This window comes from Geotrypetes seraphini, chromosome 18, assembly GCF_902459505.1.
Source record: "Geotrypetes seraphini chromosome 18, aGeoSer1.1, whole genome shotgun sequence".
Classification (NCBI taxonomy): Eukaryota; Metazoa; Chordata; class Amphibia; order Gymnophiona; family Dermophiidae; genus Geotrypetes; species Geotrypetes seraphini.
In genome coordinates this window covers 32,482,613-32,506,849 of record NC_047101.1, presented here as the reverse complement: position 1 = coordinate 32,506,849, position 24,237 = coordinate 32,482,613, and the positions used below count along the sequence as shown (strand labels likewise).

The 24,237-nt window shown below is 43.3% G+C and overlaps 1 protein-coding gene across 4 annotated transcripts in view; it reads left to right on the top strand.

The window, feature by feature from the left end:
- TENM2 (teneurin transmembrane protein 2) overlaps window positions 1-24,237 on the top strand; it is a 1,365,678-nt gene that overhangs the window by 1,232,109 nt on the left and 109,332 nt on the right. For all 4 annotated transcript variants that reach the window (XM_033927365.1, XM_033927364.1, XM_033927366.1 and 1 more), the window contains 4 exons: window positions 5,877-5,996; window positions 9,982-10,243; window positions 12,109-12,376; window positions 22,918-23,061. In XM_033927365.1, coding sequence (XP_033783256.1) covers window positions 5,877-5,996; window positions 9,982-10,243; window positions 12,109-12,376; window positions 22,918-23,061 — 794 coding nt within the window. The remainder of the gene's footprint in view (window positions 1-5,876; window positions 5,997-9,981; window positions 10,244-12,108; window positions 12,377-22,917; window positions 23,062-24,237) is intronic.

Below are 24,237 nucleotides of genomic sequence, written 5' to 3'. Positions count from 1 at the left end.
TCATGTTTGAGGTCCTGTCCCTTTAAGGCAGAAAGCTGTCAGAGGCAAGGGAATAATAATAATAATAATAACTTTATTTTGTATACCGCCATACCCAGAGAGTTCTAGGCGGTTCACAGCAATTAATTAAGATTACAGACAATGAAAGAACATTGGAATTAACTTTTTTTTTGGGGGGGGAGTGTACATATCTTTGAAGTTGACAGGACTATGCAAGAGTGTACAATAGGAAGGTAAAAATTTATTTACAGGAAAAAAAATCGGTCATTGAAGTTAATTGGTTTGGTGGGTACAGTAGGAGGGGAAGGTGGAGGTTCACGTGGATTGAGGGGAGTTGAAGAGGTGAGAGGAGGTGTTAGGGGCTCTGTTCGTAGAATAAGTGAGTTTTGAGTTTTTTTCTGAAGTCAAGCTAGGAGGGGGAGTCAAGCCTGCCCAGCATTATGAAGTGTCTGAGTCTGTTTTCCCGCCCTGGAACTCCTTAAAGGTTATATGAGCGAGAGGCTAGGAGAGACGGGGAAGCTGGAGACAGAGAAGGAAGCTGTGAGCAGAGCAGAGAAAGCCGGTCTGAGTACAGACAAAGCAGGAGCCCAGCTGGAAAGCAGTTGGAGTCACCTTCCAGTGCTTACCCTTCTGACTGGGTTATGCAAGAAGAAGAGGAAATTCCTCTCAACTCAGCATCAGAGTTTGCTTCACTGCCTGAAGCTATGGAGGTTGGTGAATGTTTGGTTGAGATCCAGGAAACTGCTGAGGCTATGCAAATCAACTAGCCCAGTGAGTTTTGGTTTTCTCTTAACTTACCTGCCTGCTAAAGTGTGGTCTTTGTTCCATGTTTTTGAAAGCACAGTATTTCTTGAAAAGTTTAACTCAAAGGGGAAAGAGTTGGAACGGAAGTTGCCATATGCTGGAATCGGTTTCTCGTTCTCCCGTTTGTGCAAATCTGTGTGCTACGTGCAGCTGTACTGACTCTGTGAGGTTGCCACAGTTGGGATCAGAGCAAGGGCTGCAGGCTGTGTGCTTCATTCTCTGCTGTACACTGTTAGAGCTTACCTGCTTTCTCTGCATAAGAAATTCTCTGTGGCATAAAGGACTGTTCATTCTTTCCACACTCTGGTCACAGTCTGAAGCCCAACTTAGTCTGGGTCATGTCAGGTTAAGAAAAAAAGAACTTAAATATTAAAGGAAATTTTTCCTCATGCATTCTTCTTTGTAGTGGATATTGTGGATATATTGTAAACCGCCTAGGAATTAGACAGTATAGAAATTTTAAAAATATATAAATAGTTGAAATGTGATTAAAAAGCAACACAGGAAATGGTATATGGGAGAACTTTATTTACATGTGCATTTAGTAAGGACAAATAACCTAAGGAGATTGTACGTGAGAAGGTGTGCACATACACAGAATCTTTACACTAGTTATGAGCCCTAAGCAAACTGCTCCATTCTGGTGTCATGCAACGATGTCAACATACTTGTATGCCTAACTATGTCCTTCTTGTCAACAAAAACTGCATAAATTTTCCTCCAGAGAATTCCTTACAATTAGAAAACAGGTGTCATGTTTTTAATGTTTCTGGCTTGAGCTGTGGAAAAAAAATAATCGTTGCTAATTAAGATCAATGTGCACAGAAAACTCAGTCAGTTATGTCACTGAGGAATAGGTAATGGCACCAAAATCTGCATAAATTCAAGTCCGACAGTGCTTTAATAGTAGTTGGCATTTCAGGGCAGAATGAATATGGTGTATGGTTATCTCCCCTCATTTCTAGAGGGGACAGTATTCAAAAGAATTTATCTGGGTAGCAGCACCTGATAACTTGATAAAAGTCACTAAGAAAAATATATAGTGACCCTACCTGGATAGCACCACTGAATATCTTTACAGGCTGTAAAGGCATGATCTGGATAGAGCCACTAAATATCTTTACAGTCCAACATGGCACGATCCAGATAGAGCCACTAGAACAGGGGTCTCAAAGTCCCTCCTTGAGGGCCGCAATCCAGTCGGGTTTTCAGGACTTCCCCAATGAATATGAATGAGATCTGTGTGCATGCACTGCTTTCAATGCATATTCATTAGGGAAATCCTGAAAACCCGACTGGATTGTGGCCCTCAAGGAGGGACTTTGAGATCCCTGCACTAGAATATCTTTGTCATGACACTATCCAGATAGTGCCTATACAGACTATAGCTCACTATGCAGCTACAGCTTTACTGTACAATCTTTGTATATTTCATCACTCTGAAGTCTCCTCTGGCTTTGTATTGAAAAACAGGACTCCTCTGAATTCCCAACCACTATTGAACTCATTCTGAGTTATATTGGCAATTATATGAAGCTCCTCTTCAGTTAACCCTTACTTCTATAATATTAGTGTTACCAGCCAGACTCTGTATTTCTTGAACAGCTTTCTTCAGTAACATGAAGTAAAGAATAACACTTATAATTGATGACTTCAAGGCAGTTCAACTTTGTCACAGAATCTTCTTACTCTCCTATTCAAAAAGGGAGCTGGGAGTGTGTCCACACCTTGTGGAGATAACACTGTTTACCAGTCTTAGATATAAAACTAAGCTGCGTTAGATTGTTAGAAATAAAGGTGAAAAAGCTGGTAAGGACTACAGTGCTAGTCTCAGGTTATCATATAACCATATGGTCCACAAACATGGCAACTTTTCTTTCTCAGACTGAAGAAGAAGGGCGGTCTTAAGATCTGTGGATACAGCCTAACTCTCTGAGAGAAGCAAAGCTCTCTGGGGATTTAAGTTCACAGAGCAAACCTTGCCTATATAGCTTAACATAAACACTTAAACTTGTTCTTATATAAGAAACTGAGTAAATGCCCACATATTCATGCTACTGAATATCTTTATAGATTGAAACAACACTAACCGGATAGCGACACTAAATATCTTTACAGACTGGCACTATAAGGTTAGTGCTAGGGCAGTCTGGGGGTGGCAATAGGGCAGGGGTGAGATTTACCTGGGCACCACCGATATTCAACAGCAGCACCTGGCTAACTATGTAGTTTATTTAGGAAAGCAAAAAGACTCATAAATTAATCAGTACTGCCACTGAATTTTGGTGGCAACCAAGCAACTCTCAGCAGCCACCCCAGACCTGGATATTCAGTGAAAGAAGCTGGTTAGCGTTCAACACAAAATATCCATGTCTAGGTTAGCTAGTGACAGCCAGAGTTTAAAGAAACGCTGACCGCCACTGGCTAAATGTTGTCCCCAGAAAGTCCCTGGACTGGAACATCAGTAAATACCACACTAGTCTGTTACATCACTATATACAGTATAGTATTTTTATACTGTTTCATGTCAGTCCTATTATTAGGTTTAAATTTGCCATCTCCAATTTACCTCATTTTTTTGGGCCCGCTACTCAATACTGAATCTCAGCACTTAAGTGTCCAAGTGTTGACTCCGCCTACAGAACACCCCCAATGTAGCCAGTTATGTGTTCAGTGCTAACTACGATATTTCAGTGGCACTTAGCTGGTTGAATGGTCAGCGGCCTGCTAAATCCCTTTGAATATCAAGTCCTTAATCTTCTGTTGCCTGAGGTAAAAATTTAATATTCATCCCTCTGAATAAAACTCATCTTGAGCAACTACTAAAAAAATAAGTAAAATAACTGATTGTTTCTGTTGTCCGGGTCTCGCCGCATCTGGGCAGGTAGAACCAATGTTTCACCCAGAAGACAGCCACAGCATGTTCTACCTACCAAGACAACAGAAACAATTACGATGCCAGCCGCAGAAGCCTAAGAGAACAAGTAAAATAACACTTAATACATTAGCAACAGCACCTTCATGGTAAGATATGGAGATGAGTGGGGGTATTCTTAGGGTTACCAGAAGTCCGGATTTCCCCGGACAAGTCCTCCTTTTGAGGACATGTCTGGAGGTCTGGATGGCTTTTCAAAATCCGGCACTTTGGGTTTTGAAAAGCCTCCTCTCAATCGCGTTGGGCAGGAGGCAATCCGCGTAGGCACGGATTGCCTCCTGCCCAACCAAAGCACGCAGAGCTAGGGCAAGACTGGGGATGGGTCTAGGGTGTCTGGATTTTACGATCATAAAATCTGGCAACCCTAGGTATTCCTAACAAGTAGGGAGAAGCAGCAGTAGTCATGGGAAGCAGTTAACTCAGGGCTGGGCAACTCTGGTCCTCGAGGGCCAGAATCCAGTTGGGTTTTCAGGATTTCCCCAATGAATATGCATTGAAAGCAGTGCATGCAAATAGATCTCATGCATATTCATTGGGGAAATCCTGAAAACCAGACTGGATTCCGGCCCTCGAGGACCGGAGTTGCCCACCCCTGAGTTAACTACACCTTTCAAAATGTAGATAACTGATCAATAGTAACGGCATTACTTTGCAGCTAATGTAATACCCATTAACCTCGGTACTGTTCTTCTCACCCTTCCCCTCCCTTAACATAAAATTCTGTGCCAGATGCTAAACACCAGATTTAACACATGGTAGCAACCTTTGGTGTGTGCTAAGGATTTTTTTTTTCTTTTGGCTTGACCTGAAAAGAATGGAGAATGCACCAACATATTATGCAATGAAACAACTTAAAAATCATTAACACTGGTCTGAAAAACAGGAAAACACAAAATAGGTAAAAGTAGGGTTACCATACATCTGGGAAAACCCGGACATGTCCTCTTTTTAGAGGACTGTCCAGGTGTCTGGAGGGCTTTTTTAAATGGGGGAATCTCTAGTGCTACTATTTTTTATCATTTCTATGGCCCTGAAAAGCATACACAGCACTGTACATTCAACATGGTCCTTTCTCAGAACAGCTTACAATCTAATTGGGACAAACAGTACATTAAGGGGACTTGGGGAGTCACTCCAGGTCTAGGCGACTCTCCTGACTCTCCCATCTACCTCCACCCCAGCTACTGCAATTAAATCTTTGGGCAGCGGCAACGAGGTGAGCCTTTTGCCGTCAGCGTGCTCTGGATGCTGCCTCTGGCCTTCCTACATGGGAATAGGAAGTCACTGCAGAGAGGTGGCTTCTGGGGCAGGCCAACGGCAACAGGCTCATCTCATTGCTGCAGCTGGCTGCCCACAGATTCAATTACAGCAGTAAGGAGGAGGTAGGTGGGGGAGTCGAGAGCTGGAAAGAGAGGTTGAGGGGAAGTTAGCATCATTGGATGTCTGAGGAGGGAGGACTGAAGAATCAACATTGGAAGAGGGTGGGACTGGATAAACAGGAAGGAGGGCTGGAGAAACATTATGGAAAGGAGAGAATTCTAGAGAAAAGAGCATGGAGTAGGGTAGTACTAGATGGGAGGGGAGAGACAGAAACAGCAGGAGAAGAGGTTGGAAGGAGAGAGAGAGGAGGCACCTTCAGAATGTTTGGAGAGAAAGAAGCATCCACAGGAGAGGGAGGTTGGAAGGAGAGAGAAGCAGCTGTGGTGGAGGAGGGTTGAAGAGAGTGGGAGAGAGAGAGAAGCACTTAAAGGGTACAGAGGATGGGAAGGGAGATCAAGGAAATGGGTGAAAGGTGTGTGGGGTATTGACTGGGGTGTGGGGTGGAATGGTGGGTGGAGTGTGAGCAGGGTTGTGGGTTTCCTGTGGGTGGGGTCATGTTTCCTCTTTTTTTGTCTTCACAAATATGGTAACCCTAGGTAAAAGAATGTCGAACCTCCTTTTGGGATCCAAGAAAGATTACAAAATGAGGTTGGTGATGGTATTGGAATTGTCTGTAATTTCATATCTTTTCTGCTTTCTCCGTATACTATGAATTCTGAAGTACAAACTGAAACAAAACCTCTTTTGGCCTTTGAAGTACTTGCTGCTTGGATATGGTCAGTTTACAGTCAGCTAATAGTAATTCTTCTTCTTTCAGTCTAATATCTCTGATAAGAGGCCAAGTGGTGACTACGGATGGAACTCCACTAGTTGGTGTCAATGTGTCGTTTGTTAAATACCCAACATACGGTTATACTATTACTCGTCAGGATGGGACGTAAGTGAATCTCTTTTTCGATCTGTTGCTTTCCTCCTGCTCTTCTTTGGCTTTCAGCTCAAACTGATCGGTTGCAATAGGGCTTCACTTACAAGTGTGAGATGATTCTTTCCCCACTATTATGTCTTCTCCTAACTTCCTGTAGTCTGGTCATTGCAGTGACAATAGTTGGCCAGGGAGCCCTGCAATCCTGGGCGCTACATGTGACCAATCTGTGCCATCTTTGAACACCACCACACCCTAGGATTGTGAGTGCCGAGTTGGGAAGTAGAAAGCCAGAACCAGGCATCAAATCTTGGTCTCTTCACATAGCAGTACAATATTGCAACTTCTTAATGTGAAATATATATATGCTGAGGTTAACGGAAAGAGTATGCATAGAAGGCCAGATTCAGTAAATGGCGCTAAAAAATAAGCTCCAGGAAAAATCAGTGCTCAGCATTATTCTACAAAAGTAGAATAGCACCTAGTGGGGATTCTCACACCCAACTTTGGGCACGAAGACTTGCACCAGCTGAAACCTGTTATACATCTTTTTCCTTCGGGAAAATCCAGACCCATCTCCATGCCCCCCAGGAACACCCAGTTCCGGCTCTCTCATGCCCTGTTCCACCCCTCAGCCCTGCCCCCAGACAGCATCCGCACACATATGCGGACGCGATGCAATGACGTCGTGTGTGTGTGGCGTCACCAGGTTGCGTCCCTGGATGCCCTTTCCCGATGCGATTTTGTTGGGAAGCTTTTCAAAACCCGGACAAAGTGCCGGGTTTTAAAAAGCCGTCCAGGGAAATCCAGACATCTGGTAACCCTAGACTAGTGGTTAGTGCAGTGGCCTTAGAACCAGAGGAACTGGTTTTCAATTTCCACTGCAGCTCCTCGTGTCTCTGGGCAAGTCATTTGACCCTCCATTGCCTAGGTACATAGAAAATAAATACCTGTATATATTATGTGAACTGATTTGATTGTAACCATAGAAAGTTGGTATATCAAGTCTCATCTCCTTTCCTTTTATTTTACCAATCAAGCTTTGTTGTTCAGTGATACCTTGGAATCTGAACTTAGTCCGTTCCAAAACCCCGTTCGAGTTCCAAGACAATTTTTCCCATTGAAAATAATAGAAACTGGATTAATTCGTTCCTGGGTCCCACAAACTCAAATTTTAACAGTAAATACACTGGATTTTAAGGTTAAATATTAACAAATATTCCAAAGCAGCATTCAGATTCTGGGGCAGAAACACACACATATATATATATTATGTGAACTGGGCGTTCAGATTCCAAAGCAGAGTTTGGATTCTGAGGCAAAATTTACTACAAAAAAAGGTTTGGATTCCAAAACGTTCGAGTTCTGGAGCGTTTGGATTCCGAGGTACCACTGTAGTTGAGTTTGTGAGAACATTTGAACTGTTACAATATCTATTGTTTCTATATACTGAACACTGCTGGGTGACTTCTTGAGTGTGTCATTTTCAGAAAGGAGTTATCTTCTAACACTCAGGGCCTGATTCTATAAACAGACCTTAATTGGCTGGCACCTAGAAAAATGGTACCAGCCGCGTGTCAGTCGCACTTAGGTGCTGTTTACAGAATCACAGCTAACATAGGCCGGAAATGTAGGCCAGGGTTTTAAAGGCCTACATTTCAGGTTCCTAAGTTTTTGGAGAATTGTGCTCAGTGGCACCTAAATCACACTCCGTCCACAGAAATGCCCACTTCATTAGGCACTGCTAAGCCCCATGTCCCTATCTTTTATAAAATTGAATAATAATAATAATAACTTTATTTTTGTATACCGCCATACTCCGAAGAGTTCTAGGCGGTTCACATTAGTTAGACAGAGATTACAAGCGGTTACATATCAAATTGATCATAGAGTTGCAAATAACATGGAGATAGAAGTTACAAGTGGTTACATATCAAATTGATCGTAGAGTTGCGAACAGCAAGGAGAGAAGAAGTGGGGAGGGAGGGAGACGGGGGAGGGGAGTAGGTCAGAAGGGGGGGAGGAGGAGGATAGAAAAGGGCATTAAGGGTCTTGGTCTCAAAAAAGGTGAGTTTTGAGTAGTTTTCTAAAGTCGAGGTAGTTGTAGGCCTTGAGGACCATTTGGGCGCCTATCAGCCAATTACATATTTTTCTTAGCAATTATTGAGGCTATTAAGGGTATTTTGCCAATTGTTAGGTGCCCTTTATAGAATCAGCCCCATACTGTCCTATAAAATAAGATTAGATTAGATTAGATTAGCAAGCCAGCAGCAGTGTGTTGGATTTGGAGTTTAGGTGAAATTCGTTGCCTGGGAAAACCCATCTTTGTGGCAAGTTACAGTTGAGGTACAGGAAGAAGGTCCTAGCCTAGAGTTACTGGCTTTTAATTACATAAAATCCGAGCTCATAGATCCGCCCCCAGGCCTGCCCATTTCCACCCGCCCCATTATGCCCACACCATGCCCCCTTGCCCCGCTCCCCTCAGCCTGTTCTTGTCAGTCGGGAGGGCATTCACGCATGCGCAGATGCATTGCGTCACTGCATTGCATGCGCGGATGCCCCATCTGACACGATCTGCTTTTTAAAACCCGGACAAAGTGTCAGGTTTTGAAAAGCCATCTGGATGCCCGGACATGCCCTCTAAAAAGAGGACATGGGTAAATCCGGACATCTAGAAACCCTATCCGAGCCTGAAGGCCTAGAGTTTGGTATAATATAAGGTAAAATAATTGTTTTAAGGTCACCATAGGCCTCAGTGGAAGAGGTGTGATTAAAACCCCAGACAACAGCTCAGACCATGAGGCCACTTCCTTGTTCATCTTTACAAAAGAAGAAAGAAAAATGCTTCCAGCTCTTTTTACCACAGTTAAAGTTGAAGATATAATTTATGTATTTAACCACCTTTTATGAGTACAACAAATAAGGGCAGGTAAAAACAGAATAGAAGGCAGAGAGCCTCAAAGCAGTGATTGGGATGTCCTAGTTGAGATGTTGTCAATTCCACCATTGTTTGATAAAGGGAAACTGCCAAACACAAAGGCATTTGTAAAACTAAGAATGCTGGATAATATCTGTCTGTTTATCAGGGTTGTTCAGTAAGAGCAGCAGTTTCAAAACCTACACGTTAAAAAGTGTGGCATCATTTGACAGCTTCAACATGGAAGAGTTCATTTTCACTATAACACCCATGTATACAGTGCTCTCCCGGTCATTCGCAGTCGGCGATTCACGGTCCCAGTCATTCGTGGTATGCTCCGACCGCCTCTTCCTGCACTAAAGTCGGGCCTCACCAATCAGGAGCTGCTTTGACATGCATCTCTTGATTGGTGAGGCCCGACTTTAGTGCAGGAAGGAGCATACCGCGAGAGTTTTCCTTCACTCGCCGGCGCTTCAGTTGCCCTCTCCGGCTGCCCTCTCCTGTCACCCCCGCTAAAAAACGTATTCGCGGTTGTTCAACATTCACGGGGGTTCCTGGAACGGAACCCCCACGAATATCAGGGAAGTACTGTACATACACTGTGAACTGGAAAAAAATCACACCAAAATGTTTTCATTATATCTACCACAGAATTCGGCCAATTTTTATGAAATTTAGTGTGTCATGTCCTGAATGAAGCTGATGTAAAATGTTGTAAATATTTTCCAACGCACCTTAACACTACCTTGTGAAAATGAATTGTTGCTATGGGATACGCACAGAAACATGACCTTGTGGTGTGTTGGGTTTTTTTTTGGTTCACAGTATATACCATACCATACCATACATTTTTCTTCTATACCGCAAATATCAGTTAGAATTCAAAGCAGTTTACAATAAGATTAAGAACTGAGCATTTCCAGAGAATTACATTTTCAGTCTAGTACAGAGTAGTCATTGGATTAAGCCAATGTCCAATATGAATGGTTGAAATCTGACAAGTTGTGAACGGTGTGCTAGGAGATACATTGCTCTGGGACTGGTGTTCTACTCCACTTTTATGCAAAGGTCCCATTTTTCTAGGTTTGACTTGATTGCCAATGGAGGATCATCCCTTACTCTTCACTTTGAACGAGCCCCATTTATGAGTCAGGAGAGAACAGTCTGGCTGCCATGGAACAGCTTCTACGCTATGGACACCCTGGTGATGAAGACGGAAGAGAACTCCATTCCCAGCTGTGACTTAAGCGGCTTTGTGCGTCCTGATCCCATTATTATCTCATCCCCTCTTTCAACCTTTTTTAGTTCAGCCCCAGGGCACAACCCCATAGTTCCAGAAACCCAGGTAAGAATTAAGTGGGCTAAAAAATTGCAGATCTGATCTTATGAAAATAATTTATTCTGCAGTAATTACTGTGCACCATATTGAGAAGTTATTTTGCATGCATGCATATTCCTTTTCTTTCTTTTTTTTACCTTTATCTGCAGTACTACAACCTATTTGTATTTCAGGAATTGATGTGAGCAAAGTACTTGATATATTAAGACATCTGCAATTTGATTTTTAGAGGTAGCAGCTGCCAATTTTTCCCATTACTGTGTCCCATTTGTGTTACACTGTCATCGCAAGCTGCTGAGCCACATAATTACAATCTCTTACGGCCTCCTTTCGCAGTTAGTTTATAAGTGTCCAGTTCTGTTTAAATCTTTTACTAACGGCAGACCACTGTTTAAAAACAAAAAAACATACATTAAATAAGCCCATTGTGCCCGTAGTGATGCAGAAAGATACACATTTTAAAGATGGTTATTCATCATTCTGTTATGTCAAGCACCTCCCGCATTCTGAAAAATGAAAGACGAATACTGCAGAAGCTTGCTATCATCAGCTCAATTTTTGGCTTACTTGAATGATGGAATAGGTGCAAATCTGAAGACATGAGTCTATATTTAGCAGAGCAGGATAGAAACAAGTAAACATTTGGGGTCTGATTCTAAACTAAACTAACTAAACTAAACCTTGGGTTTGTATACCGCACCATCTCCATAGTTGTGGAGCTCGGCACGGTTTACAGGAATTGTAATGAGAAGGAACTCCATGGAAGGGCTAGATGAAGATCAGAGGGGAGAAGAATGTTAGAGTGTTAGGTTTTGGAGAAGATTCATTCGTACTTCTCTGCCATTCTATGTCCAGGGGAAAAATGTGGTGTGAGCGAGTCCATGTTCTCTGGTATTTTTTCTAGCTTGTACAGCAGGGCTACTCAATTCCAGTCCTTGAGATCCATAGGCAAGCATGCTTTTCAGGATATCCACAGTGAATCCGCATGAGAAAGATTTGCAGGCATCCTTGGTATGGAGATCTCTCTCATGCGGATTCATTGTGGCTATCTTGAAAACCTGGCTTGCCTTTGGATTTCAAGGACGGGAATCGAGCTATCCTGTTGTAAAGTTTAAAGAACCAGATTTACTGAGGCTTTTCTCACATTCTGTAAACCAGGTTTTACTGTGCAAGCATTGTGCAGTTTTGTCTTTAAATTTGTTAAAATTCACTGTACTGCTTGGCAGTGAACAGGTTTCTGGGCCTCAGGGGACTGTCTCTTCCACAGGACAGCGCTGTCCCTCCAATCTCATGTGCCCCCCCCCCCCCCCCCGGCACAGTTGGTGTTCCATTATTTCTTATTATGTACCAGTATCCACTGCTACCTATACGCCTCCCCCCTCCCCTCCCCCACACCTTTTACAAGAAACTATGGAAGCGTTTTTTAGCGCAGGCTGGTATGCCGAATGCTCCGCACTGCTCCTGACATTCATAGAGTTTCTATGAGCATTGGGAGCAGTGCCGGCTTATGCTAAAAAACACTTCCGTGGTTTTGTTAAAAAGGGGGGGGGGGTGCATTTTTTGAGCCAAAAAATGGGTTTTGCACACCCTTAAACAGGCCTTTCTCATGCGCTAAGGTTCCCGTGATATGGGCACACTAACCTGCTAGCTGATTATTACATCCATGCCCATTCTCCACCCCCTCCAAAAAAAGATTACCCCAAAATAATTACTGCATGCTTAGTTCGCTCAGATGCCAAAACTAACATGGAACACTTTAGCTACATTGAACGCACTTTAAATGATAATGGGTTAGATGGATGTAAGACAACCAAAATCTGTCAGGTGCAGAAACCAGGGAAAGCTTATCACGTATTCTCTTTCTTGCATAGGTTCTTCACGAAGAGATTGAGATGTTCGGCTCAAACCTGAGGCTGTGCTATCTGAGTTCTCGTACACCTGGATATAAAGCATTGTTAAAGATCACGATGACCCAATCCTTGGCACCTGTTAACCTCATTAAAGTACATCTGATGGTCGCGGTAGAAGGACATCTGTTTCAGAAGTCATTCCAGGCATCTCCCAATCTGGCCTACACATTTATCTGGGACAAAAGTGATGCCTATGGTCAGAAGGTTTATGGCCTTTCAGACGCTGTGGGTATGTCAATGGAAACGTTTACAGGATGAAGCTGTATTTAGTGTATATAGGGAAGACTGATGGAATATTTATGTTCGGCCAAGTTTCCAGTCCCTCCGAGCAGTTACGAGACCTCCCTGTAATGTGTTTTATTTCCGCCTTCCAGTGTCTGTGTAGAGGAGAAATGATTTGGTCTTCATGTTTACTGCTTTGTAACAAATTGCAGTCAGTCTCTGAAGTCAGCACAGCATCCTTGAGACTGAAATGAGCTTTTCTGGTTCATTTCAAGCTTTGTACAGCTATCTGGTTATAGCAGACCAGACCCTAATCCTAGAAAGGTACCAAATAGACAGTTCTTGAGTGCATAGGACCATGGCTTCCTTTATTAAGCTGCAGTTACATGCAATGGTTGGAAGAGTTCTGTACAGGCATTAGAACTCGAAGCGATATGAATGCTAGAAAAGAGCAATTTCAACAAGAAAAGTGTCACTTGGCTGACAAATTCTTTCCTGTCCTTCAGCTCTTCTTACCTGGCTGCCAAGCTGAAAGACAGCACTTTATTTTCCACACTCATCCCTTATTCTTTGTCTTCTCTATGCGCCGTTATCTGCTTTCCTGATTAAAGGGGATTAGGGGGCTTGTTCACTTAAGCAGCTAGCACGGGATTTAGCTGAACCAGGCAATGGCTACAGTGTGCTAGAAACATCTACTATGCTAAACACCCCTCACTAACAGCGTGCTGTGTTAGAGGGTGGGCCCTGGGTGGAAAATTGGAGCAGATTACACAATGTCACTCGTATAATTAGCATGGGTGCACTTACAGGGCAGTTCTGGAACTACAGTAGGTGCCTAGGGTTAGGCTCTCCTTTATGCATTTATGTGCAAGGGGTTCATGTACATGTGGGTGGAGCATGGGCGGGACATGAGCATGTATGCTAGTTATCCATATGTGAGGTACATCGATGCTGCTAATGCCATTATAGACTAAGCGCTCCCTTCATGGCATCAAGGCAGTGGAACCAACTTTTCAAACTGATCGGGGGTGTTCCAACTCGGTATAAATTACCAAGGCCATATAAAGGAAGCTTAAAACATGGTGGGCTGTCCTTAAATGAAGAACACAGCAGGCAGTGCACACACATCTCCACCCCCATCCCGTCTCTACAAGCCTTGATCCCATCCCTACCCCTGTTCAACTCTACTGTACTAGTTCCATCATTTTCAAGAAAAGACAATCACTCGCCTTTTGTATTTTGTCCCCTTGTTACTCTCATAATTATGTGCAAAAGAAATGCTAGGGGAAGCACTGACAGTCTCTTCCTCTCCAAACCCAACTCATTACCATTCTATTCCCAGCCCATCTACACCACACTCATGCTGTGTGTTCCAGTCCACCCTGGCCCAGCTATACAATCCATAAATAAACTGAGTGCCCTCAGGATGGGTCCCAAAGGGACGGGCTGGGTCAAGAACTGGTTGAGTGGAAGGCGACAGAGGGTAGTGATCAATGGAGATTGCTCTGAGAAAAGGGATGTTACCAGAGGTGTGCCTCAAGGTTCTGTTCTTGGGCCTGTTATTTTTAACATTTTTTTAAATTATATTGCTGAAGGGTTGTCGGGTAAGATTTGCCTCTTTGCGGATAATACTAAAATCTGCAATAGAGTAGACACCCAGGATGGTATGAATAGCATGAAGAAAGACCTGGTGAAGCTTGAAGAATGGTCTGAAATTTGGAGGCTAAAATTTAATGCTAAGAAATGCAAGGTCATCTATTTGTGCTGCAAAAACCTAAGGGAATGGTACAGTTTAGGGGATGGAGAACTTATGTGCATGACAGAAGAGCGGGACTTGGGTGTGAGTGTATGTGATGATTTTAAAGTAGCCAAACAGGTTGAAAAGGTGACTGCGAAAGCTAGAAGGATGCTAGGGAGAGGTATGGCCAGTAGGAAGAAGGAGGTATTTTTGCCCCTGTATAAGACTTTGGTGAGACCTCATTTAGAATATTGTGTACAATTCTGGAGGCTGCACCTTCAAAAGGATATAAAAAGGATGGAGTCGGTCCAGAGGAAGGCTACTAAAATGGTGCTTGGTCTTTGTCATAAGGCGTATGGGGACAGACTTAAAAGATCTCAATTTGTATACTTTGGAGGAAAGGCGGGAGAGGGATAGATATGATTGAGATGTTTAAATGCACTTGAGTAGAGTCTCTTTCATTTAAAAGGAAGCTCTGAAATGAGAGGGCAGCATAGGATGAAGTTAAGAGGTGATAGGCTCTGGAGTAATCTGAGGAAATACTTTTTTACAGAAAGGGTGGTAGATGCATGGAACAATCTCCCAGAAGAGGTGGTGGAGACAGAGACTGTGTCTGAATTCAAAAGGGCCTGGGATAGGCACATGGGATCTCTCGGAGAGAGAAAGAGAGAATGGTTACTGCGGATGGGCAGACTGGATGAGCCATTTGGCCTTTATCTGCCGTCATGTTTCTATGTTTCTATATTCTCCCTTCCCAGCCAATCCTCAGTAGTTCCTCTTCCCTATCTAACCTGAGCACACCATATACTTTCTTTTCTCTCAGGCCATTCCCACTTCTTTTTCAACCCTCCCTACAATAACGTCTTCTTCCTCCTCTCATATTCTCCTGTTTTTCCCTCACTTCTTTCGCTCAATTCATAGTTTAACCCATTGTATTGGAGTAAAGTGTAAAATACACCCTGTACCTACTCCACTCCCCCATTCTATACTGCTCTACACCCTACTTCCTCTTGATCTGACCTACCTTGCCCCTATTAATTTCTCCCCTTATTAGGTTCCCTCACTCTACCTTAGTCAGTGCCCTTCCCCTAAAGGCTACACCCTCCCATCCCTCTTACCTCCTAAGCAGATTCATCGTACATTTCAAATATTATATCCCTGCCCTTCTTGGCAATGTCATATTCCTACTCCCCCTTCCCAGAACCCCAGAGACTAGTCATATCTGGAACTCACAGAGTGAAATGCAATAGCAGTTCAACATCTAGAAAGGCCCTATGAGCTGCTCCATCATCTTGGAAGCTCAGCAATCAGCTGCTCCACAGCCCGCAGAGTCACAGTTCCTGCCCTTGAATTGAAAACCCCAAAGCAGCAGGAAATCGGTGACCCCAAAGGCATACATTCATAACAACCCACAATGTGCCAGCCCACTTGCTGAGCTATAGCAATCAGAGAGTAAGTGATTGGCTTGGGGAGATGAGCTAGCATTGACTCTAGTGCCTTCTGCAAAAATGGAAATTGGCATCTCATTTGGTGGTAGCAGCTTTGGCATAATGTCCCCTCCTTTAATATTGGTATTTCCAATATAACATCCCTCTTCTCTCTCCTTTTATCAAACATTACCTTATTTCTTCTCCATTCTCTTCTTAGCACCATTATTTCTCCACTTCCCTCTTTCCCTGGCCCACATGATGTGAAAGGATATGGGGATAACATACCACTTAGAGTTACAAGACATCTGGATTTCCCGGGATGGCTTTTCAAAACCTGGCACTGGCTGGAATTATAGGAATGACTTTGACAACATAGGTAAAATGGTCATGCCAATAAAGTTATCTGAATCTGTCTCTTCCTTTTGTCAGTATTTGCTACATTTCTGTTCCCCATTGGCAGCTGCTAGAATATAGTAATTCCCTCCTGCCCTGCAGTCTATTAATCAGCCAACAGGCTGGGGAGGTGGGAGCAGTACCTAGGATACAGAAGCATTTCCTTCCTGTATTTTCCTTAGCTCTGCCCCATGGAGCTTGCTGCCCAGATCTATAGACTTACAGGGAAAATTATTGAGCGGTGCTCAGGCACCCACAGAGCTGGTGCTTATGCATCAAGGTGTCTACAAGGAAGTACCCACTTATAGAATTGCCCCCTGAATGCCTCAAGATGAGGAGTTAGGTGCATCGAAAACTGTACCTGCAAAGGAAGAGGAAGCCTGGGTTACCAGTCGTCCGAATTTACCTGGATATGTCCTCTTTCTAGAGTACTGTCCAAGGGTCTGGACGGTTTCCTAGACTGGAGGGAATTTGTCTGGGCTTTGGACTTACTGTCTCCAGTCCAGTCCCCACTCCAGAGTTGTATATGGCTCATGTGAATCTCCCCTGTGCCCAGTACCTTCAGGTAGCCAGCAGCATTAGCGTCGTGATCCTTCTGACGTTGGCCTGCCCCGGAAGCCTTCGCTCTGCAGCACTTCTTGTTCCCGCGTAGGTGGGATGCTGCAGAGTGAAGACTTCTGGGGCAGGCTGATGGCAGAAGAATCATGTTGTTAATGCTGATGACTGACAGAAGTTTTTAAATTGTTGTGCCAGAGAAGGTACTGGGGACAAGGGAGATTCACAAAAGCCATAACCAACTCCAGGGTGGCCTAGGTGGGGGGGGGCTATGCTGGAGGACAGAGTAGTTTAGGGGCAAAACTAGCAGGAGGCAGGGGTGGGCAGGGTACCATGGGCAGGGGTGGGGTCAGGTGTCCTCTTTTTTGACTTAGCAAATACGGTAAGCCTAGAGGGGACAGATCTATAAATGGGTGTCATAAATTTGGTGCCTGAGTGCAGTACGCTGAGCACTAATTCTATAATGGCATCTAGGTGTCCAGATTACATTATGGAATATTAGGACAAGCTGGCATCTATGTGGCTATATTTAGGTGCGCTCACTTATGCCATGTCAATAGCGGGCATAAATGCATGTGCCTACATGCAGCATTTTAGCATGCAAGCTACATGCATAAATGTTGGATACACCCATGCTCCACCAGTTTGCTTCCCTAGTGCACCTCCCATGTCCTGCTCATGTGCCCCCCCTTATGCACATCCCATACTCTGCTTGTGTACCCCCCTTATACAACTCCTATGTCCCATCCATGTGCCCCATTATGCACCTCCCATGTGCCTTTCCTTGTTTATCTCTCTTGCCCTGCAACAGTAGCAATCAAATTATACACAAAGAGGGGCATAATAAAAAAAACCCATCTAAGTCCCCTTTTGGCCTGAGGCCTTAAACGTTGAAAGTAGAAACAGGGAAAATATCCATTATCAAAAAAAATGTGCTGTCAGCTTCATTGTCATGTCCACCATTACCCCCAAGTCCCTTTCTTGGGTACTCTCATTCAATAACATCCCTCCCATCATATAGCTGTACCTCGGGTTTCTGCTTCCCACATGTAATATTTGAACTTCATCTGCCATCTCGTCGCCCATTCCCCTAGTTTGTTCAAGTCCCTTTGCAATTCTTCGCAGTCCTCTTTAGTCTGAGCTCCACTAAATAGTTTGGTGTCGTCCGCAAATTTTATTATCTCACACTTCGTCCCTGTTTCTAGGTCATTTATGAATATATTAAATAGCAGCGGCCCGAGCACTGAGCCCTGCGGGACACCACTCGTGACCCTCCTCTAGTCTGAGTAGTGGCCTCCACTCCTACCCTCTGTTTCCTACCTGCCAACCAGTTTCTGATCCATCTTTGTACATCTCCTTCCATCCCATGGTTCTTCAGTTTCCGAAGTAGGCGTTCATGGGGTACCTTGTCAAAGGCTTTTTGGAAATCTAGATATATGATGTCTATGGGGTCTCCTCTGTCCATCCGTTTGTTAATTCCTTCGAAAAAGTGCAATAAATTCGTAAGGCATGATCTACCCTTGTAGAAACCATGTTGGCTGGTTATCAGAAGTTCATTTCTTTCAAGATGTTCATCGGTGTTTTCTTTTATCATTGCTTCCACCATTTTCCCCAGAACAGAGGTCAAACTCACCTTTTTGTAACCTCGTTTTCCTAGAAATATAAGCACTCTCAACTTCCATCTCTTGAAAATTCAAAAGCAATATATCTTTAAAATATTTTTAAGCATTTCAAGAGGAGAGAAAGTGAGTAATGAGAAAATTCAAAAATCTTAAATTAGAGGCTCTGACATTGTTTTCCTGAGCCTCCGATTGCAAATGAATCATCAGGAAACCAAATACCAGAGAAAATACACTCTGCACAAGTCCCAAGGAATCCAGAGAAAGAGTAGAATGAGCCAGGTCTTCGAGCGAACCACACTTTAATAGCAACCGATATAACAAATATAGACTATCATCTAGGTATGTGGTGGGCTGGGCCATGTTTCAGCAAGACTGCCTGCATTAGGAGTCCAAGTGACGTAATCAATGCCCATAGATATACTATCAAACCATAAATAGTACTAATGAGCGCTGCAAATACAATGATTATCACGTTAGAAGCATTCTTTTGTGGTTGCTGCCATGGATCAAGGGTAGGCAATAGCTATATTTTGCCCTTCTCCTGTTCCATGCGTTAAGGCCCTAATGCATCTTTGTAAAAGGAGCCCTAAATCAAAAACATCCTTAAGAGATATATCTTAAGGTATTGATGGGTTTCCAGGTAAATTATATATATTGGTCGCCGTACCTTAAGAAGGATATGGCGTTACTCGAGAGTGTTCAGAGGAGAGCGACACGTCTGATAAAAGGTATGGAAAAACCTTTCATATGCTGAGAGATTGGAGAAACTGGGTCTCTTTTCCCTGGAGAAGAGGAGACTTGGAGGGGATATGATAGAGACTTACAAGATCATGAAGGGCATAGAGAGAGTAGAGAGGGACAGAAAGAGAGAGAGAAAGGGAGACAGAGAGATAGAAAGAAAGAGAGAGAGAAAGGAAGAGAGACAGAAATAGAGAGAGATAGATAGAGAGAGATTGGAGAAAATGGGACTCTTTTCCCTGGAGAAGAGGAGACTTAGAGGGGATATGATAGAGACTTACAAGATCATGAAGGGCATAGAGAGAGTAGAGAGGGACAGATTCTTCAAACTTTCGAATAATAAAAGAACAAGAGGGCATTCGGAAAAGTTGAAAGGGGACAGATTCAAAACAAATCCTAGGAAGTTCTTCTTTACCACCAGCGTGTGGTGGACACCTGGAATGCGCTTCCAGAGAGCGTAATAGGGCAGAGTACGGTACTGGGGTTCAAGAAAGGATTGGATAATTTCCTGCTGGAAAGGGGGATAGAAGGATATAAATAGAGGATCACTGCACAGGTCCTGGACCTGTTGGGGCCGCCCCATGAGCGGGTTGCTGGGCACGATGGACTCAGGTCTGACCCAGCAGAGGCATTGCTTATGTTCTTATATATATATATTTTTATTTTTTTTTTTTTTAATCTTTATTCATTTTTAAAACTTTCAATAAGTGTAACATAATATACAATCATTTTATACTTTAACATCACTTAATATACCATCAAAGTATAACTCACATCAAATATCCCTCCCCCCCTTATACCCAACAATTGTACTTAAGCATAAGAAATCATAAAGTATTCCCTCCCCACCTTGGACGTGTATGAACAAAGGGAAAAAATAATATTCATTCTGTACAATATTTTTTTAATGCCCCCCCAACATCCCTAAATTTCTTAAAATGCCCCTGCTGTATGGCTATTACCCGCTCCATTTTAAAGATTTGGTATAACGAATTCCACCAAAAATTATAATTCAGGTAAATTATATTGAAATGATACAACTGTGGGTTCCTGAACTTGAGAGGGTCTTTCTCCAACTTTCAAATCCTTCTCAGATTCAAAGGAAATCTCAGGTACTTCTGAAACCACCTTCTTGGTAATTTGCAGTCCCTCCGCTATTATTACAGGTTAAGGAGGTGGGGTAGGACCTCCAAAGAAAAAGAGAGACTTCCTTTGGTGACTGAGCTGCCACCACTGCCAAAGAAGGTATTGCAGCTGATTGGAGATGAAAATCCACAGACCCCCTTAACAATTGGGGCCATCACCTTTTTCAGGCCTCCCTTTCTTTACCCCATTTCACCGAGGAGAGTTCCCTTGCTTCTCACTCTGCTGATGCTCCAAAGGGGCTCCAAAGGAGTGGGACCTGCCCTTTAGATCACGATCCTTCGGGCATGCAACTACGGCCACGTGGCTGCATACTGCGGCAGGGACGCTTTCTTGTAGTTGGCCTCACAAATTTCACGGCAGGGACACTCTCTTGTAGTTGGTGAAGGAAGGGCTTCAGCCAAAACCCTGACAAGGAAGGCATCCACCCTAGTGCCTGCAGCTGGAAACGGAACTCACTCAGACAGCTTCACCAAGATTTTATTTTTGTTGATTCTTTGCAACTGGAGCAATTTTTCAAGGCTCATGGTGAATGATTGCTATAAGAGGAGTAATAAGTGTATACTGCACCCTCAGATATTAGGAAGTAATTTCCTTTACTACCTAATATTATTGCTTAAGGATGATAGATATGTTTTGCTCCCTAGATGCGGGCTTTTTTGATTATACCACAAAAAGGCACTACAGTACTCCCCTGAAATTCGCAGGGTTTCCGTTCCAGGAACACCTGCAAATTTTGAAAAAACGCAAATGCGGTTTTGAGTATGTCGAGGCAGGAGAGGGCAGCTGGGGCGCCGGTGATAAAGTAAATCATACCGGGTATGCTCTGACCATCTGTCAAGAGGCAGGAGAGGGTAGCTCCTGATTGGTGTAGCCTGACTTTAGTACAGGAAGATGCAGTCGGAGCATTCCGTGAATTACTGAGTCCGCGATTTGTGAACCGTGAATTCTCAGGGGAACACTGTATATCAAATCCATAATCCTTGACCCTTTAGGGCAGTTGCTTAAGTGACTTTTGTGTACTTTTTTGATTTTACTGTACTGATTTGTGTTGCACAGGACCAGCCTATTTTGTAAAGATACATAAGCATCTAAGTTGCCTTTATGAAGCATCCACAATCACCTCCAAGGCCATAGAAAGCTCTTATATCAAATTATATTTCTTTTTATTTCTCTTTAAATTCTTCCGGACCTCGGCAACACCACTCACCGCTCAAATATGCTCATAGAGGCAAAGCTTTATGTGTCCTATCATCATTGGTCCTTTAATATGAGGTATTTAATTATTCTCTCCCTTTTAGACTCTTAAAATTCCTATCAAACAATAGTCTTTACTTTCCTTAATTATTTTAAGCTGAAAAGTTAACTTTACTTATCTTTTAGATGTTTTTATAACATGATCTGGGAAGGCTGGCTCCAACATGTTTCGCATAAAGCTTTTTCAAGGATCCTTCCCTAGAAACAAACAGAAAACATTAAATATATTCTTTTCCCTTCAATATTTCAGTTAAGGACTTATAAAAAGACATACCAGAGCCATCCCTTGTCATCCGATCCCCCCCCCCTCAGCCTTACTGAATCAAGATGGCGGCAGCATTTTCCTCCCCCTTTTTAACTACGATAATTAGGAAACTGCTGACCTCTAATATCACCCAATGTATTGACATCAAGTGAAGAATGAGCCTTTAGAAAGCAGGCACCTTTTTCTGGTTTTCCTTTCATGAAATTGCTCTACATATACACAGATCCCCCAGATTCTACATATGGCGCCCAGATTTGCGTGCCCAGATTTTGGCAAGCTCCCAAAATGCGAGCACAGAACCATCAAGAATTGGCTGCTACACATCAGTTATTGAAGTTGATTGACATCCATTAAAACGGGCTGGGATGTGGCCTTGGGCATATCGGGGGTATTCCAAAAAGGTGGATGAGTAGTTAGTAGAATACTGGATCACCTTGTCCATTTGGGCGCCAGAATTTACACCAGATTTCAGCAAGCATAAGTCTGGTGCTTAAAGTTTGGGAGTGAATCTATAAAGGGCATGCACCTTTACTAGAATTGCGCTTAGCACTGATCTTTTCCAGCACCCATTATTGAGCATGATTTGTAGAATCCAGCCCATATTTATCAGATTTTCTTAAAAGAGAGGATCAAAGTTGATAAGAGAGGATCAAAGTTGATCGTCTTCACTATTTACAGAACTTTAGTTTCTTTTGTAAACTTTGAAGCAATTACCAAACCATCTGTATTGGGACAAAGTTCACATCTATTTTTTATCCGTGGGCTTTGCATCAGTTATCCTGGTTAATGGACACATGTATTTTCGCTTTGAAAATTTCCCCGGGGACAGCGACTGAAGGTCACTTGTATCCAGAGCTTAATTTCTGGGGGAAAGGCCTGGAATGCATTTCCACCACTTCTTTTCAGACTCCAGAACAGCAGGTATGTTCTGCTCCAGTACCTCCTTTTCAGGAAGCCTGCAGAGAGGAGGAAGGGATGGAGTGGGCCTGACGCAGCCGAAAACAGTCACTTAACTCCCTAAATCAGTTTCTCTTTTCCTGTTGCTGCTCCCCCCTGGTTCCCCAATTCCACTTCCTTTTTTTTGTCTACAATTAAGCCTTGCTTTAACCTGACTTCTGCTAAGAAAGTAGGCCCACAGATGTGAAAATGTCCTCTGTGCCTGTACTGGGGAAAGCTTCCTCTCAGAACACTTTTAGCCATTGTAAATCATTTTGAGAAATGCTCTCCCAGTTGCCTGTGGAAAATACTACGCAGACATGGTTAAGATTTTATAATGTCGCTCCTGTTTGCATGATAAGATGCTATTTGTAAAAAGTACCTAGCTCTGTGATTAGTTTGCTATTTTGATGTTTTTTAAGAATGTTATGTTATGAAATAGTAATACTGTATTTCATGCTTTATTCTTAGTTTCTGTGGGATTTGAATATGAGACCTGCCCAGGTCTCATCTTATGGGAGAAGCGGACGGCCTTACTGCAGGGATTTGAACTCATTCCATCCAACCTAGGTGGCTGGTCACTGGACAAACATCACGTGCTCAATGTCAGGAGTGGTATGTTCATTTCACATCCACATGTAATCATGAAACATTTCAACACCTCTACAAGACTCGTAGGGCCCCTTTTACCAAGCTGTGCTAAGCACTAAAGCAGTGGTTCCCAAACCTGTCCTGGGGGACTCCCCAGCTAGTCAGGTTTTCAAGATATCCCTAATGAATATGCATGAGAGAGATTTGCATATAATGGAAGTGACAGGTATGCAAATCTCTCTCATGCATATTCATTAGGGATATCTTGAAAACCTGACTGGCTGGGGGTCCCCCAGGACAGGTTTGGGAACCACTGCACTAAAGTATACGTACCGCAACTTAATAGGGTGCCCTGAAGGGCGTACTGAGGGGTCCTGTGCTACTTTTGACACTACCAGAATGCTAAAAATAAAAATTTTCATGGAGGAGGCAGAGAGTGAGAGTCTGACTAATCAGTGCAGCTGCATTACCACATGCTGATTTGTGAAGGATTAGTGTGTGAACCCTCATTGCCTACAAAATAGGTGGCAGACCCTTAAAGGAGCACTACCTGAGTGCCTCCACACTACTTTGCTTTCTCTGTGTACTGTTGCATCACAGGGAGTCTAATACTGTTCGAATTCTGAAAACCTCATGTGTGCTGCTTTGTTTGAAAATTCTTATGATTAGAATTTATTTCTTGAGAAGGCTGCCAAAAATATTTGAGATAAAGGTTGATAACAGAGAGTGTGAGAGACCCATAAAATTATGTTGCTACAGCCAAAACAGTCGGTTGGAGCGAAATTGAATGATTATACGAGGTCTGTTGAAAACGTTCCAGGACAGTTTGAATTGCGCACCAATGAGACGTGCTAGGCGGTGTTGAGTGGCTTGAAACCTCACAAGTAACCTCTGGAACGCTCTTCCGGAGGCTGTTATAGGGGAAAACACCCTTCAGGGATTCAAGACAAGGTTGGATAAGTTCCTACTGGAACAGAACATACCCAAGTAAGGCTAGACTCAAATAGGGCACTGGTCTTTGACCTAATGGCTGCCACGTGAGCGGACTGCTGAGCACAATGGACCACTGGTCTGGCCAGTAGCAGCAATTCTTATGTTCATCGTCTCCAAGGTGGAGAGAAATAGAGGGCACTCTCTAAAGTTAAAAGGGGATAGATTCCGTACAAATGTAAGGAAGAAGTTCTTCACCCAGAGAGTGGT